Raw genomic sequence first — 19,978 nt, forward strand, 5'->3', positions numbered from 1 at the left:
GGCAGGACATTACTTGAGGCACGTGCTCCTTCCAGGAATCGTGTACCGTGTGTAACCTGTGGCACAAAGTGAGTTGGTATCCAGATGGTTGGTCATCTCTGGCTCCGGGTTTTGTGTGGTGTGTTTGGGTTGGGGTTTGCCTATGTTTTGCTTCATCAGAGTGATTTTTCCAGACTTCATTGGACTTAAAAACTGTAGTGGTGGAAATTAGTTGCATCTCTTGCTCTCTTTCTCTTCAGGATTTGTCTGCAGCATTGTTAAAACAAATGGTGCTGGAACTTTTCACCAAATAATACCTGTAAATAATCCTTGTTCTTTAGGAAGCAGTTCATTATCAGCGTTGATATCCCAGGTTCAAGTTGCTTATCTGTGACCTCATACACAAACCACATGGCAAGTCTTGTCCTTGGTTGAGTAAATGTGACTCCATAAACTGACTTATTAGTGCAGATACACAAGCAGCTGCAAAATGTGCTTTCTGATTATATTTATGTAGCTTCCGCAAATGCTTCTGCTTGTTGATTCAAAGACTGAAAAGAAGAGGAGCCATGTTTATCACACACATTTTGTTCTATGGTTACAACGGAAGGGTTATGACTCTTGCTCCCAGATGCGTTGGTAATGGCATGAAGGTGAACACAGTAGGACATAAACCACCAGCATTGTTTCAGTCCTGGGGACAGAGACACACATGCAAAAAGAGAAGCTCAGTCGTCTGCTTAATTTTGCCCTGTGTGAAATTTGCCCCTTTGTAGTCTATTTTGTTCTCTCTGCTAGCTGAGCCCTCTCCCGTTTGCTCCCTCTGGGAATATTTTTTCAGCACATGTGGCTTCATTCTTCTGTTCTGTGGGAATCCGGGTGGGGAGGGGACAGGCAGCTAAAATTAGGAAACTAGCAGGTCCTGTTTAAGCTCTGAGAGTGGGATAACAAAGCTGACTGCATTCAGTCGTAAGTTCTTGGCCTGCAGGGCTGATAGATACTTCTGTGAGCACAGGCATACTGTTGGAGGAGAGTTTTGTTAAGCAGTCCTCAGTCTCACCTTCCTCCAGTTACCTGGCCCTCTGTGAGCAAAGCTTTGGACTCACTGCTGCAAGCACTGAGTGGGTTTGCAAGGGGTTGCAGAACTCGGCGTCCTGCCTTGTGGGATCACCAGACCCAGGCTTCTGCAATGGGGAGGTGTTTGGGCCAAAGTTTAGGGGTGTTATCAGTCTCCTGAATTATCTTTGTTATGCAGTTATTATTGTAATGTCAAGGGATCCCTGTCCCAACATTGCTTAGTCACTGTATTAATGGAGAAGAAAGTCCTTTTCCCAAAGCAAGGCCTTCTAAAACTCGAGCAGTTGGTATGTGGCTCACCAGTCTTTTACCCCTAGAGGGCACTCCAGGCTTAGGCTGGCGGAGTTCCTGATGGTGTTATTTCCTATTAATTATTACAGGATTTCTGGTGTTTCTGATCCCCTCCTCTCAGATGCTGTGTTGTAAAGCAAGTGAAGGCTTATTTGTTCAGTGGGAACAAAAATGGCCATCTCTTATCCCTTGCAACTACTGTGTGGGTAGAGTAATTTTCTTGGTCACTGAGTTTTGGTTTTGCTGGAGGAAAGCTGCTGGGATGAGAGCTTCAGTTCTGTTTGGGAGGATTGTCACAGTCCCTCCATCCCTCTGACCCTCAGGCCACCCAGGAGTCCCCTGGTGACACCTCCTTGACCTGTTGTGATCTTGGCATGAGCTCAGGCCCTACATAATTATTTTCTGTCAGCTTTGTTGTGATGGCTGTGTCATGAGAACAGTCTATTGTCCTGTAAGGGGGCGACACTGTAGGGTGAGGATGTGTGTTTAGCCTGGAAGACATCTTAGGGAAAGAAATTACAAGTCTGTGCCATGCTGAACATTTTTTAGTAGTCATGTAAAAAAGATTGCGGTTGCAATCTCCTGTGAGAGCAAGAAAAAAGACTTAGTGGGTCAGACTATATTGGTCTGTCTAGTTCAATGTACTCTGTCTAATCGGGGCTCATAGCAGATGGTGGGGGAAAAATCACAAGGGAAAAGATAGGTATGGGAGGATCCCCCCCTTCTTCTGACAGTCAGCAGTTAAGGACTGTTCTTAGCCAAAGCTGGATTTGGGGTCGTCCTGCTTCATAATCACTAATGGATCTGTCCTCCATTAATTTGTTTAATCCTCTTTTGAGTCTGTCTGTGTCTAGCCTCCATGACATCATCTGACAGCAAATCTTTCTGATTTTGTATTGTAAGTGGGAAAAGTATTTTCTTTGCTTCTGGTGCTGCCTGCTTGTTTAACAGGAAAGCCCTTAGTTCTTGCTGTGTAACACATAAACCATTCATGCTCTCTATAGCATTTGTAATTTTTAGTCCTGTCGCTGTCTAATCAATTCTTTTTCCACTTATGATTTTTAAGCTTTTATCTTGTTTCCCAAGATAGATTGTTTCTTTCCCATGATAACATGCTCAGTACACCGAAACCATTGCTGTTTACTTGCATCTGTCAGCTGAATGGCTGTCTTTGTGCTGGGGTGCTCTGCAAAAGCATTTTAGGCGAAGATTTGCTCAGAGAAACCTTTCATGAAGTTTAACCTTATTTTTAGCTAAACATAATCATTGACCTTTTAAGAAGGTCAAACACACAGAGAAGGAAGGATTTTTGCTTCCTGACATGTATATGCAAATATACAGATTGCGAGGTGGGGTCTTTCTCCAGTGCTTTATGTTAAAGCACTTTACACATTTTCTGTTTTAATCAGTGCTACAGGGAAGCTTTTGACGCAGAATGGACTTTCATTTCCCTAATTTCATTGCCACAGATGGTTAGTTGTTGGAAAGGTCAGAAGGTCACACTGTCTTGTGAGTACAGCCATTGATCAGGAGTCAGGAGATTGGCTTTTTTTTCATGGTTTTGCTTCTGACCCGTTGTCTCTTCAAAGGAAGGCTGCTTCTCCTTTTTGCGTCACTGGCTTCCCAATTTGGGAAATGAAAAGGATAATGGTGCCCTATCTTATACATAGCTTAAGGCCCCTTCTTGAAATATATATAGACTTCTATAAGGTATATTGAACATAAATGCAATAGGGCATTATTTAATAGATCAAAATTTAACTGCTATCTGTCAAAATGTATCTGTAAACTAATGTGCTAAAGTTGGAGCGTTGCTGTTGTGGCCTGACGTAGATCAGATTTTGCCCAGATGATAGGCAATAGTTTATCAGTATTTTGGAGGAGAACAATATTTTCTGAAAGTGGGCTGTGGCACAGAGGCTGAGGAATTGGAATTATGAAGGGATCCTGTTATTGCTGCAGAGCAATTGGAATTGCTCTTTGAGTTAGGCACAAGTGTTTAATAGGATCATATATGCAGAGACAAATAATGCAGCCTGTGCCTTGTGGCTGAGGGGCTTCTGCTGCCAGGAGAGCTTGGAGAAAGATTTGAGGCTCATGGATATTCTGACCACAAGCACCCATTTTCAGTGGGCTGCCCAGCAGGCTGATGTGATCCTTGCATGTGTTAACAGGGGATTGCTAAATACAAGTAGCAGGATTAAATAATCTGTGTACTACAGTAGTGGAATAGTTGCAAAAATATTATGTCCAGTTATGTTACTGACTGGTTGAGAAAGAAATGGAAAACTAGGTTTGGAGAAGAACCAGTAGGTGGATTAACAGCTGGAAAAATCTGCCTTGTTGTGAAAGACTGTTTAGCTCATCAAAGACAAGCTTAGGGGTTAATTACCTGGCACAGGGAGCAGAAATTTGATAACAGAAGTCTCTTTGGTTTCATAGACAAGTGTATAACAAGTACTATAAATGTAGGCCAGAAGAAAAGGTGCACATCTTTAACAGAGAGTGTAATTAATTACTGAAACAGCTTAGCAGGAGTCTATTGCTGGCCACTTTAAAATCAGGACAGGATGTTTTCCTAGGACAGATTTCTTCTTGTTCAAAAGGAAACAGAGGAAGAAACAGGGTTGTTCCTGGCTAACTGGCCAAGATGAACTATGGCAGTAGTTTCTCCTGGCTTCCTATGCAAGGAAAAAAAAAAAGGCTGTGCTAGTGCAGAGGATTACTTCAAAGTTGGTGATTTCCAGGACAGACTCAAAAATGTAAATTTAAAGCTAAAATTTGCGCTGAAGGCAGGGAAAGCAACAGCTGTTCTGTTAAGTCATGCACAAACCTGTTCCCCAGGTTAACTTACATAGACTTTCCTAATAGGTTCTCACAGATCTCCGTGTTGTTAATGCTTTTATTTTTTTTTTTGGCCCTAAAAGAACTCTGTGAAGTCTTTAGCATTTTAATCTTCCTTTTCCAATTGAAAGAGGGTCTCTCTTTATGAGTTTCAGCTGAGTAGCTTAGCTCACCAGCAGTTAGAGCAGGATTTAGGGCTAGAACTGGAGAAAAACAAACTACAGAATGGCTGTAACAGGAGGGATGGGACTCGAGGGGATTCCCACATGAACAGATGGGGGGAAAAAAAAAAAAAATCCATTCCCTAACCCCCAGCTTCTTTCAGACATCCAAGTAACTGGAATTTCGGAGCTAGGGATTAGTGAGCTGGACCAGTGCATCTGTCCAGATGCTGTATCTGGCAGTGGTCAATACCAGTATGTGCAGAGAAAGAAAATACCTTGCTTCTGGAAAAATGTGCCTATGTAGAGGTTTGTGCTAGAGACCCGAGGTATGGCCATTTTACAGTGACTTTGATCCACTCTTCTTCCCCCTCTTGGCCATGGCTAAGTTTAGACGTGACAACTGTGGTAACTTCTGTTGTGCACTAACACATACGGGTTGCAAAGGTTGCTGCTTTTTGATGAAGTCATTTCTGGGTGCTGTCGCAGCCTCTCCTCCAATAGATGAAACAGCGCTTGGCATGTGCCCTGACGCATCAGGAGCTTCTTCTGTTGCGCGACAGAGAAGCCAAACTCCTTCCTCAGTATTAGGTGTGCCTTTACCTGTTTGTCTGTCCATTGCTTCTGCATAAAGCCAGCTTTTCTTTCGGGATCAGTGGCTCCTTCTGGAATTATTCTGGTGGTTTGCTTTTTGTACATGTCTAGAGGGAGTTTCATGGGCTTTGTGCAACATTTTCTCTTTCCTACTGTGGTGCCAGGCAGAAGAGCCCAGGACAAAAATGCCATAGCCTACCTGCCCTCTAAGCACTGGGCTGGCTTGGTGGCTTGGTTTTGGAAGGAGGGTACGTGGCAGTGATCTTCTAGGACCATTGCCATGGAGTTAGGTTTTGAGCTTGGCTTCCTGGTGTTTGTCATGTGCTGATTGGCAGCCAAGTGGACAAACAGGAGGGGAGGGGTGATTTGGTTAGTATCAGATCAGGCTCTATGGAAAGTCCTGGATTCTGAGAACAGAAGTTTCTGGAAAGCATACAAATAAGTAAAACATTCCCAGGAAGCGTGCAAGAGCACAGAGGTTACCCAGGTTTTCGTGTGTCTCTTGCTTTCCTCATCCTGTTTGCTAACCTGGGAAGTTAGAGCCTCTTGCCACCCTGACTCATACCCCTGGAATCTTGTCTCCCCTGCTTTCTGCAGAGCATGTGGGGCACGGAAAAAAGGGTGCTTCTAGGGAATGCAGTGTAAATTTGTGACCTCCACCCTTGCCTTTCCCATTCTTCCCTTTCTCTTGTTTTTCTTAACCTTGTACTTTTAATCGCAGAAACATCAGATGGGTCATTCACTGTTGTTGGACTGTAGCACATGATTGCCTCAACTCTGGACTTCCGCACAGCTCTGTAGCCACCGTCGAGCAGCGAGAATCTCTGCTGTTTCCTCCCTACTGTCTTGGTGCTGAAAGCTGCCTGACCTTGCGCTGTCTGCTGGTTGGAGCTGTGCAGCTGTGGAGCTTGTGGTTTGGGTGCTGGCAGACACTGTCCTCACACTTTCTTTGTGCAGCTGCAGTTCCAAGAAATACAGTGAACTAGAGACCTGGCTGCAGGGAGGGGGAGGTAATACCAAGAACCTGTCAGAACATGAGTGTGTGCTGGGGGGGGAGGTTGGGGAACAGGAGTTGTGGGTGGAAGGGTGAGGCAGAGGCTCATGGGAAGCTGGAGGTGTTCACAAAGTTTTGCGTTTGTTTCACTCAACAGAGAAGATGGGGGGGGGGGGGGGGCAAATAAATGATAGCATGAACTTAGGGCGAATCTGGCAGTGAAGCAAGACTTCCTGGAACCGCAAGGTGAAAGCAGGCTGTAAGTGGCTTGGCTAAGAGACAAAAGCTTGAGAATCTGAGTGCTGGAAATAAAGTAGCATGAGAAGCAAATATTTGCGTCCTCTATATATGGAACTGCAGGTAATAGGTCTCTTCTAGTCCTCACAAGCTCTTCCTTTGCTAGCGAGGACCAGATAGCCTTCTCCCTCTCAAGGATGTCCTGCATTTTTCCCCTGTAGATTTTTAAATTCACTTCTGGCAAAGACATAGAGGGTCTAGATACTGCCACCTTCTCCCCACTCCATTTTGTGCTAAGCAGCAGAATTTAGGTACCTGAAAACCTATCACTTGATGCCTGCATCACCTCTAGCCCAGTGCAGTGTAAAAACCCTTCCAGATACTTTGCTTTGCACCTAGCTTACCACACTTACGAATGCACAGGTTTCAGAGGTGGCTGGTGCTCTTGACATCCTCTTGAATATTTATTTGCACAAAAACCTGTAAAATGAGGGAGAAAGGGAAGTTCATTGATTATTGCTGTGCAAGAGGAATTTGCAACATGCAGAGAGATTGGGATTTAGTCACACTAGTAACTCTGCAGAGCTGTGAGCTGGCCCCATTCCTAAGCCTAGCCTATTGCCCTGACTGTCGAGCTGTTTGCCTGTAACAGATGACAAAAAGGCCCTGGAGCACACTGGCATTGCTGGTGTGCCCTGGAAAGGCGCATGGCAGTCCTGCAAGCTGCGGGGGAGAGGTCAGCTGTAGGCCAGTTTTAGCCATACATAAGATTTGCTCTAAGGGACAGTGGTGGCTACTGAGCTCACTTTTCCATGTGACTTCTAGCTCCTTCTCTTTGCTATTTGAACACTTCTGTACACCCATCTATTGAATGAAATGTGCAGTCTGCCCCTGCAAGCAGATGTCGGCGGCTCTGAGTCGTGGGGGCTGCTGAAGCCATGTCCAGGGCCCTCCTTCCCTTCCACCTTCATGCCATTGCTAGCAAAAGCAGAGAGAGGATTTTAGTTTCTCTCTGGTTTTGTCTGTTTGCCATTCAGTCCCTCCACTCCTTCCAACAAAAGTGGCTTTTGCTGGGGGAAGGAGCTTCTTGCACAGACTAGGGGAGAAAAGATCTTAAAAATGTTCCACTTCCTCACTCTGACACAAATATCACACTTATACCCACATATGTGTACACCAGGCTCCAGGATAAAAGTAGTTCTGCCAGTACCTGTAGCACTGGTTAGCAGGATTTTAGTGTAGGCTGTGTTGTTACTGACAATAATGACGCATATTGTAAGCAATTACTTGAATTTTAGTAACTCCACAGTTGAGCATTCATCCTATCCATTGGTTAGCATGCTATGGGTAAATGTGGGGTCACATGTCTCAAGATACTCCTTGAATTTATGATTTGACTTGGTCCTCAATGCGGCGCTTTAGATTATTTTTTTATATATTTACAGTTTTTATCTACAACAGTAAAAACAAAAAGATGATTCAAGAGCAGCCAAACACTGTTCGTTTAGGCGATGTGGGAATTTGGTTCTGATATTTGTGCCTTCTGCTTTTCTGCAGGAGGGCAGTTTCCCTCACACAACTGTAGACCTGCCTGTTCCTAACTGGAGTTTGTTACCATGATGTAAAGTGGTGTCATTGGAAAGATGCAGATGAGGCTTCTGGAGCATTGGGTTCAATGCTCTGCTCTGCCGTAGTCCTCCTTCATGAGTTTGGGATGGTCACTGTTTTCCAGTTGCTCATCTGGAACATGGGAGCTGTGAGGATAAATGTGTTAAAGGTACTGAAGAGCTCAGCATGTGGCAGGGACAAGGCATCTGAACAAGCCAACTCATTTTCCTGTTTTTAGAGACTATAAAGACCCGCTGATTGTCAAATCTTTGTTTTATCCAAAGTAGCATTTTTCTGTAGTGAAGGACATTTCTTTCTCTGATGTATTGAATCCTGTAAATGATGTGAGTGAAAATAAGCCCATTTAAACATCCTGCCATTTCAGTTTAGTGTGCCAGTTTGTGGAGAATTTACCTAACATATTCCAAAGGTTAATTACCTAGGCTGCCAAAGTGTTTTCTCCCAGTGGAATTTTTATAATTTCATCTCTCAACCTTTAGAGCTGGTGATTAAACTGACAGTTAAGATGGCTTTTAGCAATGGTGGCATTACATTAGCAGATGTTTGCGCTCTGAATCTGTTCAGTCTGAGAAGATGTGGGGTATCCTACACAATAAAGACCACAGTCTGGCTATCTGCGTTACTCTGTGTCTGGGACTGGCATCTCTTTTTAGCACCTTCTGCCTCTTTGTTGCTCTTCCTCAGCTGTGGCTCTAGTCGGATTCTTGTACAGAGGTAGGGAATGTTTGTCTTGCATGGTATTTTGTAGTCTTTGTATGAACACTGTAATGCATGGCCAGAAATACCTAATCTCCCAAGATGAGATTTGAAAGTGGTTCTGCTATGTCCTGCAAAGTGCTGTAATTTATCAGTTTCCAGTGGTGACATCTTGGAGATGATGGTGTGCTTGGAGAGCACAGATTTTGGCTGGATGGCTTGCTAAAATACTAAGAAGTATCTGAAGAATACGGTTTCAAAACAATTTGGGATAACTTAATCATTCATGATTTCTGAAAAGGAAACCTGGTGACAAGGGCAGTGGGCTAACTGGGCATGCTGTCTGTCATGGTTGCTGGGTTTTCCTGATTCTTTTGCAGATGTTGGGGAAATGTGGTTTTCGCGTGAAAGCTCTGAGTGAAGAAAAGGACCATGATACCACAGCCAGTTAATGCAGATACTCTTATTCTCTTGCATTCATGCAGGAGTTAATACTCTTATTCTAGTGCATTCTATTTTGTCTTTACTTCTTGCTTTTAATGCATACATAATTGCAAATTTAATTCAACATCGAATAATCTGTACTGGTAATTTTTTTCATAATTTGCCAGTTAGAATACACCTTCTGTTTTGCTTGCCAATTGAATTTATTTCATAAAATAATTTATTTTCATAGTTATTGAACTTTTTGATTGTAGTGAGATACTAATGTCTGGAAAAGGATGTAGTTTCTTTATGTTGTCACATTATTTTTAATATTTTTTAATTTTGAACTATTATGATAAGCATGTATAATGCAAGAACTAGCCTTTGCCTCAGTGAGAAGTATATGAAATAACCAAGACAATAAGGCAAGGGAGTCAGGAAGTAGGATACAAAGCCAAAGTAATACCAACATCCCTTTTTTAATAGACATGATGAAAACTGAAATCAGTCGTATTTAAATAGGAGCTTTGGCAAGCACTCTAAAAATACTTTCACCATGGAATGTGTAAACTAGAAGTTCCATTAAAAACTCCAAGGTTGAAATTACTAGTGATAAGCCTTAAGGAAGTTAATAAATGCTGACAGTAGTTGTGCTGTGTGAAAGTTACATTTGGACATTTGTAATCAGTAACTTGTGCTACTCTGTGATCAGCCCTGGAGACAGATGGTTCTTCTGAGTTACTGTAGAGATTTCCTGGAAATATTTGTAAGTGACTAGAAATGGCTGGTATTTTAAAGAGTGATTTAATGGCTGAGCAGAATTTTTTAGGTGGCTCTTCTTCTATGGTCTTGGAATCATGAGCACCTGCTTCCCCAAACCAGCTGCAGTTACAATATCTTGCTGTCTCCGTTGCTGAAGTGTTTTCAAACTGATTCATCTGGAGCTGTTAGCTGAAAGGCAAAAGCCATTTTTGTACAAAAGTGGGTAGATAAGGTACTTATTTTTCCCTGTTGTCGTCTGAGTGCTGGTAGTTGTCTAATGGTTTCCCATAGACTTGTTGGGAGCCTGTAAGAATGTTTTCCTCCATAATTGTCTAGGAAAGGAATCCCAGAGCATCAACAAGGAATATGTGATTTTGGAGGCTGTTAGCAGAGCTCCCTTATGAGTGGAGTGCCAGTAATGACATGGTAACCAGGGTAGGGCATTGCAGTGTGGCTCCTCATACCTGAGGCTAGCTTAGGTATCACTCACCAGACTTAACTTTGCAGTGAACACATACCTCTGAGAGAGGCCTCTCAGAATAGTGCCCTCCAGCTTGTGGGCTGCTTCTCATTCCCTCTTGGGCTTTTGGGTAGGAGTACAACAGAGCTCATCGCTGAGGAGCACTGAAAGCTGTGGAAGGCAGAGGGCACAGCCTGGAGAAGCACGAAGGCTGTTGTCATTGAGTATCTGGTGAGCAAAGGCACGGGCACCTCTGGCTCTTTCCAGCTCAACAACTGGGGAGGATTTGAGAGAAAACAATGAAAACTGTTGAAGGTGCTTGTTGCTAAAAAGCCCGTGAAGGCCCCAAAAGGCTGTGGCTGCGAAAAGGAGCCTAAAGAAGGTCAAGGAGCCAGTGGCTCCCAAAAGGCTAGTGCTGGCAGAGCCAGGCTACTGGAAAAGCAGCAAAGCCTAACACAGCTGAGTTGAAAAAGGCAAAGGCTCAGAAAAGCTGATCTGAAGAAGTCATAATGTTACTAGAAGAAATATCGAGTGTTTGCATGTTCAAATAAACCAAATCATTGCTTTTTACTTATGCTTTCAGGCTCTTTCAGCAGGAGGAATCAACAGGCAAAGGGTTCTATTAAAATGGAGCTGTTCGAAGCTGCCTGGCTTTGCAAGGCCTGGTCAATGTTGAAATATGCCTGTTTCTCCATCCCGGACTGTGAAGTAGTGCAAGCTTCACTTCTGTTCTCTAAGCACTGGGGGTGTGCTTGCATGCAGGGGCACAGTACTTTAATGTGTTTAAAAGCAGTTCACATCTTGTGGGAAATCTTAGAAAATACTGTCTGACAAAACAGCCTCTGTCTCAGGTGTTCTGCTGTCGGGTATGTTTTGTTGAAGCTTATCTACCCTAACACTTCATTTTTTTTTTTTTTTTTTATACCTGTTTGCATCCTGCCTCCCTACTTACTGCAGATGCAAATTGGCCTAGCATGAAGGGTGACCAACAGCAACAAATACTTTCATAAAAACTACAGCTTTGCACAAGGCATCTGTTACACTGCACTGGCTCCTGAAAAAGGCCATTGCTTTACTGAGAAGCTGACCTGTCTGCCAGAACATGTTGCTTTTAAATATTACTGCTTATGTCAAGAACGTGCAAGATTCCTTGCAAAAATGGAAGGCCAGTAGTTGTCCTGGTAATGTCTTTCATTTTTTACCTGTTGGCAATATTAAGTCAGTTATTCTTTGTAAATTTTGTTAAGCTTTCTGGATTTACAGGAGAGATCCAGGAGCAGACCTCTTAAGAGAAATAACCTAGCCATCATGGGAGTGCCTTGGGCAGTAAGGCCTTGTTTCTGAACTGTTGCACCATGAAAGCACAAGGATTGCAGGAAGTTGTGGGCACCTGCTCAAGCTGCTGATGCACTCAAGGTGTTTGTAAGGTTTCTGTCTTACAGTTTTCTCCAGTGAATGACAAGGGATGTTCATGCTGCAGTCTGAGGGAGGCACCTGTGTGCTTTCTCCAGTAGCTAGTCACTCCTTTTCACAAATGTTAGAACTGTATCTTTGAGACCTCTCCTGCTGTGTTGGATTTTATATGAAATTGCGAAGGGATTTAAAAAAGAGGAGATAGATGGGAGGTAGGAGGCAGTGATTGTAGAGACACATACGGATCCAGGAGGACGGATGAAAATCTTTTCCATGTGACTTTATACCAACAAAATGTAGGAGGAGTCCACAATCTGAAATCCATGCAGGGAGCTGCTCATTTGGATCATTTAGTAATTCCTTGCCTTTGATTTTCATCTGCAGGTTGGATTATTGGTTTAGATACTATTAGGAGCTGTACCTCTGCCTCCAGATTACATACCATACTGAGATAGTGTAGGCATCTTAAATTTTGAAGCTTACAAATTCTGAAAGCTGAAATTTTGGAGTAAATAAAATTATGCTGCAGAAGATAATGTGCTCCAGCAGTTTGGTTATTGTTTTTCCCAACAGTGCTAGAAGATTTCAGAGGATCTGTGGTAAATTGTATCCTGAGGATTTGGTTACTAATCAAAGCACCCTGGGGAGATGGAGCTGAAGTGAATTCTGGCATGTCAGTTCCATTGCTGCCATCTGTGTTTTAAAAATTAGCAACAAAAACACATTTCACTGGGCTACAGAGTCAAGAAATTTAAACTCCAGTCCTCAGACCACAAAGGCGTAAGTCAAAACAGTTCCCTTAGAAATTATTTTGTTTGGTTGCTTTGTTTTTTTTTTTTCATTAGGATCTCGTCTCTTTAATTGTGGAGGAAGAATCTCGGAAACATGAGAAGAATGCAGGCCTCTGCTTCCCAGTTCCTATCCCTCATCCTGTGATCCTGGAGATTGGCTGTGGCTCTGGAGCAATTGCTCTGAGTCTGTTGTGCAAACTGCCACAGGTGAGCTTTTTTCAATGCTCATGGTACAATAGATGCCTGTGTTACAGGACAATCCCACTCTACTAGTCTTCACTGAGACTTCACAGACAAACGTCTTTGCTTTGATGGGACTTTAGCAGCTAAGGTCTCTGACATCCAGGCCCTATAAGTTCAATGCTAGGTAGAAGAGGGATATTTAGGAATTGCTCTCCCCAGCTGTCTGTCTGCAGGAGTAGTGGAGACCTAGTCAGAGTGAAAGAAGCAAACGTGCTCATTCTTCAGCTATCACAGCTCACTATTAATCACCTTAGATTGAAGCACTGGTGGGTGTTGGTTTAAGCTAATATCCTGGGCTGTGGGCAAGAGGGACTGAGGCATGGGCACACACTATGTTGGTCAAATTTATGGGGCAGTCATCTCTGAAAATTACCTTGCTGTGAATCAAAAGATCTCATCTCTAGGAGACTGGAGACTAAATGAATACAGGGAAGGAATTACCGCAGAAGTGTCAGTACTTGGGATCAGTATGACAAGCATATGTCACACTGCCACAACTGCCAAACCACTTTTTTGCAGTCCTTTGTTCCTTAATAACAACCCACACCTTTTGAACAGAGTGAAAAGAGCAGGAAGGGGACTGATATCTGGGTGACCAAAGCCCTTCTTGCCCCTGATTATTGTGGCATGTAACATGCTTACTGAGATACTGTTGGTAAACAGAGAGAGAAATTAATCCAAGATCTCATTGTGTGTGGCTAAGGGAAAAATATTCCCCTTTCCTCAGAATTGCAGACCAGCCAGTTCCTTCTTGTGAATGAGAATTGCTGTGGCCAGCCCCTCCTCTTGTAGAAGTATAAGACTTGATGTGTAAGAATTAGAGGTTGATGCCTGTGTTCCTCCTCCCAGTGACCTGATAAGGTTAATACTTGAGCTTCATGACTTCAAAGTATAATTACTCTGATTTCCTGAGCTGTACTTCATGCTGTTTTCCTTGCCTGTTAAGTTAAAGAGCTGTGTCAGTCTGTCCTTGTAACTGATAACTTCTTTCCTAGCTGGTCAACACAAACTGCTGTCCCCAGAGAAGTAAGGAGCCTTGACTGACTGGAGTTAGTGGTAGCCACACTGACAGCTAAGTGGAGTTTACACTCTGTGTGACCTCTTTAGTGTTTCAGGCAGAATTTGGCACTAGGGTGTGAGAAAACAACAGCAACTTTTCACTTATGGACTCAGCAGTGTCTTCCACCTTAAGGGTCAGCTTCATGTGTGTGGGTGCTAGTCTGAGGCTGTGAAATTAATCCCCCTAGGAACGATGGCCAATCACACCATCACCTCCAAATGCAAAGTAGTTTCTTTAAGCATGCTTTCTCTATGTAAATACTTACCAACATCTGTGTTTAAAAAACATTAAGCAAAGCAAAAACAGATCAGGCCTTTGCCTGCATTTTTCCTAAGGTAGAATGGAAGGTGAAGCAAATCTCTAAATGTGTAGTCCTATCTTAATGTTATGCTGGAGGACTCTCAAATACTTGACACACAGTCAAGTATGTGCAGTCAATACAGGCAGTGAATGTGGTATAAGGACAGCAGTGGAGTAACTAGGCAAAAGGTATCTGTGTAACAGATGGAAAATGCCAGAACCTCTGTGCAAGTGGTTGTGTTAATGCTGGGAGGGATTCTGTCCATATTAGGGAGGAGAAGCCTAAGACATGATCTTCCTTTAACCTGTGTCTACCCCAGACTAGCCAGAGTGTTGAGCCTCACTACTAGGAGCTATGAACATATCAGGTGATGTAAGTCAGTGTGACTCCATTGTTGTCAGCTGAGTTGGTTTGGTCAGAAGCCTGTCTATTTTGGTCTCCTGCTGGCAGTGTTACAGAGTGCCTTGGGTCACTCATCATCCCATCAGTGCCCTGAGATGCATTCTTCATGAGCTATTCCTTTTAAGAGTAGAGAGTGAACGGTCAATTGTCAGTTTTTATCTTGCATGTCCTTTTTGGCAGAGCATGTCTGCTCAGGAACCTTAATGTTTTAATACTTGTTTGGTGGGTTTGTTTTTTTCTGTCCCAGAGCCGGGTGATAGCCATAGATAAAGAGGAGGCTGCTGTGGATCTCACCAGGGAGAATGCACAAAGGTACAAGCCCGCAAATTACCCTTTTTTTGTAAATTGTTTGAGAAAGACCACGTATCCTCAATATTTGGACACGTGGTTCATGTTTATCACCACTGCAAACCAGAGAATGTTTACTTGGTTGAGCTCCTAAAGTGTGTAAGAATTAGAAGAAAAATGCTTATTATTTACCAGAGTGTTTTTTTCTTTGACTTGTGAACATGCTTTGCAAAGACAGCAGCCTAAGTAAAGCAATAGTACTTACATGGTGTCTGTCTTCCAAGGGCTTTTCAAAGTGTTTCATGGTAACTACTCTTATTCCTTTCTGTGAACTTGGGAAACTCAAGGCAGCAGGTAGTAAGAATGTATATGCCACTTAGGAGGTTAAGGACAAGTAGAGCCTGAACCTTTCTCTCTCTGGCTCCTTATATCATTATTGCCATGCTTGTTTCTGTCATTGCTCCTCTAGATATAAGCTTGCACACTCAAATAGCACTTTTACTCTGATGTGCTGGCGTGGTATCCCTCAGCATACTCCTTGCAGTCTTGGGTTTGGTGAGAATAGTGCTGCTGGGTCTTGTGCTGTTTGGATGACACCTGTGCTGCAGCTGGATGTTCAGTGCTGCTGAATCGAACATCTTGTGCCTGAAGTCGGGACAGATCTGTATCAGGTTGACCTTGTCCTTCCTAGTGGCTCTGCTTCCTCAGCTGGTTCTTCTTAACTCAGGTTATTCTGAACTGTCACTAACATAGAGAGCCCCAGAGCTAGAATCTCAGGATGTTTTTGAGTCCAGGATCCCAGTCTCTGTAGACATTGTAAAAAGGTACAGAGCTCTAGTATGTATTCATATCCTTAGTAATTGCTGGGCCCTAGGCGTTAATTAAAGCAGTCTCAGAAAGGATTCCTATTGCTTCCTCTTACGGAGTCTAGTACAGCTGTGAGTCTTAAGTGGTGCTCATTAACTGACATTTCTGTCCACAGGGCCCACATGCACTTTTTTTCCCCAAGCTGCTGCCAGCACTAGGGGTACAGAGACAGGCTACTTCTGTTTATGGCTGCACTGAGCTGCATCTCTGCCCTTCTTGCAACCCAGTCCCAGCTCTTATGTGAGTCTGAAGTGATGTGTAGGAACAAGCACTTCCCAAATTTGTCACCTCACTATTACCCTTTGCTTCCTAGTCCAGTTATAAAGAATGGGGAACAGAGATTTCCTTCTGATGTGTCAGTGTCAAACCAAGTTCTATTGCAATTTTTCACAGATAAAATAAAAGCTGGCCAAATCTTTGCCTCCTTGGTAGATTATTGCTCTGGCATCTGGGAAAAATCATCTTTCTTATTAACATTGCTTGTTGGCTCAAGAGTGGATGAGGGACTGAAAATGCCATGCCAGAGAACCTCATATTTCTCCATGGATATTTTCATTGCATCCTTGTGATCTTGTCCATGGCATGGTGCCCTGTAGCTCTTGGGAGAGAAGCCAGTAGGATAAGCTGTGCTACTGCTTGACTGAAGCCAGCCTGGTTCCTGCCTTCTTTTCAGAGCTCCTTTATCACAGCTGTGTTTTCTAGATGCTTAGGTGAGCCTTGCTCTCACTAAATCAATCCCAGTGCTAGATGGCCCATCTGGGCACACTGCAGACAGATGCAGGAATCCCTCCCTTTCTTGCTGCCTATGTTTGCTGACAGGGCAGTACCATCAGCCCTCAGCAAAGGCAAATATGAATTGGGTATAAGGCCTTTGTCACAGCATGTTCTATGAACCCCATTGGGTAGCCCTGAGGTGTTACACTGAAGAGCTGGGAGGAAGACTCTGCCACTGTGGTGAGAGGAGAGAACATGCTGGGAAGAGCTGGGCTGTTTTAATTTTTCTAGACATTGACTGCACTGGAAGACAGGAGTTAGGGGACAGTGCAGACTCTCTGCCACCATGTGCTGTTGCTGGTTCGGGAAATGGCATCTCCTGTGGGAGGCTTTGAGTCTTTCTCCAACAGCAGATCTCAAACAACCTTGTCTTTCTGACTTTGCAAAGTGCTTCCTCTGACATTGCTCAAATGTCTTCACAAAAGCCAGAGGGAGAACTGGTGAGAAAAGAGAGGTATTTTGATGGATGGACCATGTAGCTGAGGAATTAGAAGTTCTGTTCCTTCCTTGCCGTTCCCCACTCTTTGTTTCTGTGGCCTCTCCTGTAGTATCAGGTTGCCACCTAGCACCAAGGCTACTTTTAGACTGGTGTCTCTTTCCTGTCCTGGGAGCATCAAGGGAGCTTTACTCGGAATTCCTAAGATTTAAGGGGCTTACTGTCTCAACTGTTTTCCCCTGGAAGGGAGCATATTCTGTATCAAGCTGGAAGCTAGGGACGGATCATGCCAGCTTGTGACAGACTAGAGCACCATAAGCACCATGCAGTGGCAGTCTGGCAGTCTCAAGGCTGTTGTTCTACCTTGGATTAGTGTAGTGAGTCAGAGAGATCAGAATCTTTGCCAAGATTTCTCCCTAAGAAATACCAAGGCTTTTATAGACCTGTTTCTTAAAAATAGCAAGCCAGCATGCTTCCTTGCTCACTTGTCACAGGTAAAGGAGAGGTATTTATGTCTTCTAGTGCCTTCAGGGGTTCTGCTGGTGTGAGCACCCAGGGGACATCTGGCTGCAGATGAAAGGCACTGACCATAACATGTGTTTCCCAATTCATATGCACAGAGATGTCAGAGCAAGAAAGGTCATGAGTTAGAAATTAGTATCTGAGAGATCCTAGTGTGTATTTTAAATACATTATACTGTACAGTCTGTGCATCAGCTGTCCCTAAAAGGAGTCCATTTTCCTAGCTGTGTCTGGCACAGGAGTTCTGCTGCCCTGCACATGCTGGCCTCCCGGTAGTGTGCAGTAACATCTCATCACCTTAACATTGGCATGTGAGGTGAGATCCAAAGATGCCTAGAAAATACACTCAGATGCCAGAACACTGTTAAGATCTAGAATATGAGCCAGCAGTGTGCCCAGGTGGCCAAGAAGGCCAACGGCATCCCAACCTGTATCAGAAATAGTGTGGCCAGCAGGAGCAGGGAGGTGATTGTTCCCCTGTACTCGGCACTGGTGAGGCTGCACCTCGAGTACTGTGTTCAGTTTTGGGCCCCTCACTACAGGAAAGACACTGAGGTGCTGGAGCATGTTCAGAGAAGGGCAACCAAGTTGGTGAGGGGCCTGGAGCACAAGTCTTACAAGGAGCCCCTGAGGAAACTGGGGCTGTTCAGTCTGGAGAGAAAGAGGCTGAGGGGAGACCTTATCGCTCTCTACAGCTACCTGAAAGGGGCTTGTAGTGAGGTGGGTGCTGGTCTCTTTTATCAAGTAACTCGTGATAGGATGAGAGGAAATGGCCTCAAGTTGGGGCAGGGGAGGTTTAGGTTGGATATTAGGAACAATTTCTTTACTGAAAGGGTTGTCAGGCATTGGACCAGGCTGCCCAGGGAAGTGGTTGAGTCACCATCCCTGGAGGTATTCAAAAAGCGTGTAGCAGGGCACTCAGAACATGGTTTAATGGGCATGGTTGATGGTTGGACTTGATGATCTTAAAGGTCTTTTCCAACCTAAATGATTCCATGATTACCAAGGAGACTTGAGAAAGAATATGGCAAATATTCTTACAATAGCAAGTCTACATATTTGAAGCAGGTGGTTTTGTTCTGTTTTTTTGGGGGGGGTTGCTGTGTGGTTTTTTGGTTAGTTTGTTGTTGTTGTGGGGTTTGGTTTTGGGTTTTTGTTTTGTTTTGTTTTTTTGGTTTTTTGTTTGTTTGTTTTGGGTTTTGGGGGGGGTTGGTTTGTTTGTTTGTTTTGTTTTCAGGGATGGTGAGCTTACCTGGGGGAGGCCTTGTAGATGCAGTTAATATGCAGCAGGGTAGGGGAATACTGCTGCATGTATGGCAAGGGGTGATACATACAGGTTTTGGGTGCACAGGAGCTGCACCCTGGAATCACCATGGGTGCAGAATGTGCTCTTTGCTTTGAATTTTTCTCCTCAGCCAAAGAGCAGATCCTAAACTTCCCTTGCAGTTTGAGAGGAATCCAGCTGCAGTCAGTGGCGTAGGATGTACGTGTATTAGATAAGAGATGTGATATTTAATGATCTGTTTATAGAATGTGCTGTTCATCAATCCACACAAACATGCCTCCTAATCTTTCTGTTTTTCCATCTGGAATTCTACAGGCTGCAACTCCAGGAGAAGATCCACATCTTCCACCATGATGTTTCATACAGTAACTCTTTTCACTGTTATGATCCCCTTTGCCTTTCTTCCTTTTTATTTTGATGGGGGAGGCAGGCATGAGAGACAACCAAGGGACCCCTTTGGGATGCAGGCATCGGGAGGGTGTTGAAGTTAATAGAGAAAAAGGTCAGTAAGAAGTGTACCAGTGAAGCTTTTCCCTTCAGGGATTTCCAGGCTAGATGATCAGCTGAGAGAAGTCCCTGACTACACCAGAAGGTGAATTGTTCCTGATTTTAGGTGTCTGAAGGTTGTGTCTGAGCTGGTAGTCCAGGTGCTCTCTAGTGTTACTGGGGGGAGGCAAATATATACAGAGTGTAATTCATTCCATGCTGGCATGGATGCTTTAGATAAACATGTATGTGCCTGTCTCTCCGTTAATGTTAGAGGCAGCCTGGATATTTAGCTTAGATTAAATGCCTAGGCTTATTCACCTGAAATTAGGTGAGCTGAACTGGGGAAGGATACCTGTTGTCTTCCCCAGACCCAGCTGAAACCAGTTAAAACTGCCATTTGGTGAGGCTTATCCAGTTAGGTAGATATGTGCTCAGCAGTTTCTTAGCCAGGAGCTCCAGCATTGTAGATTTGTTAGTGCACCTTTCTTACACTATTGTTTTTAGCACTGTACTGCATCTTAGGGGTATGTCTGCATAGTCTTCTGTCTGCAAATCGGCATTTGTGCTGCCCATACTCCAAACAGCAGTAAGCCAGCCAGCTCCAGTCCAAAAGCCGCGTAGCTGGGTTGACATTGCACCTGCATGGGTAAGCCCTGTGCTAAGAGGCTGGCCTGAGGACAGTGCCACACTCACATGGTTACATGATGTCCGATTCAGGGCTGGTATGTGCCAGTGCAGACGGTAGCATAAGCATAGTGAGCTGAACTTTGCAGAAGAGCAAACCATTAGATGGTTGGTACTGCTGAGAGGGCCTGGCTCTTCTGCTCATTAGAGGTCCTTCTGCAGCTCTGATAAGAGGAAGGATATGCATCCTGACAGCTAGTCTAAGCTCCCACTTAGGTCTTTGTGGGCTCTCTCAAGTTCCAATTGTTGCTTTAGATCCAGGTGGGCACAGAG

The 19,978-nt window shown here is 44.0% G+C and overlaps 1 protein-coding gene across 4 annotated transcripts in view; it reads left to right on the forward strand.

Moving 5' to 3' along the window:
• The window catches only part of HEMK1 (HemK methyltransferase 1, mitochondrial release factors N(5)-glutamine), a 97,398-nt gene that overhangs the window by 8,191 nt on the left and 69,229 nt on the right, over positions 1 to 19,978 (forward strand). For all 4 annotated transcript variants that reach the window (XM_075053356.1, XM_075053359.1, XM_075053355.1 and 1 more), the window contains exons 5-7: positions 12,409 to 12,561; positions 14,608 to 14,672; positions 18,848 to 18,897. In XM_075053356.1, the coding sequence (XP_074909457.1) occupies positions 12,409 to 12,561; positions 14,608 to 14,672; positions 18,848 to 18,897 (268 nt within the window). The remainder of the gene's footprint in view (positions 1 to 12,408; positions 12,562 to 14,607; positions 14,673 to 18,847; positions 18,898 to 19,978) is intronic.

This window comes from Buteo buteo, chromosome 21 (assembly GCF_964188355.1).
Source record: "Buteo buteo chromosome 21, bButBut1.hap1.1, whole genome shotgun sequence".
Classification (NCBI taxonomy): Eukaryota; Metazoa; Chordata; class Aves; order Accipitriformes; family Accipitridae; genus Buteo; species Buteo buteo.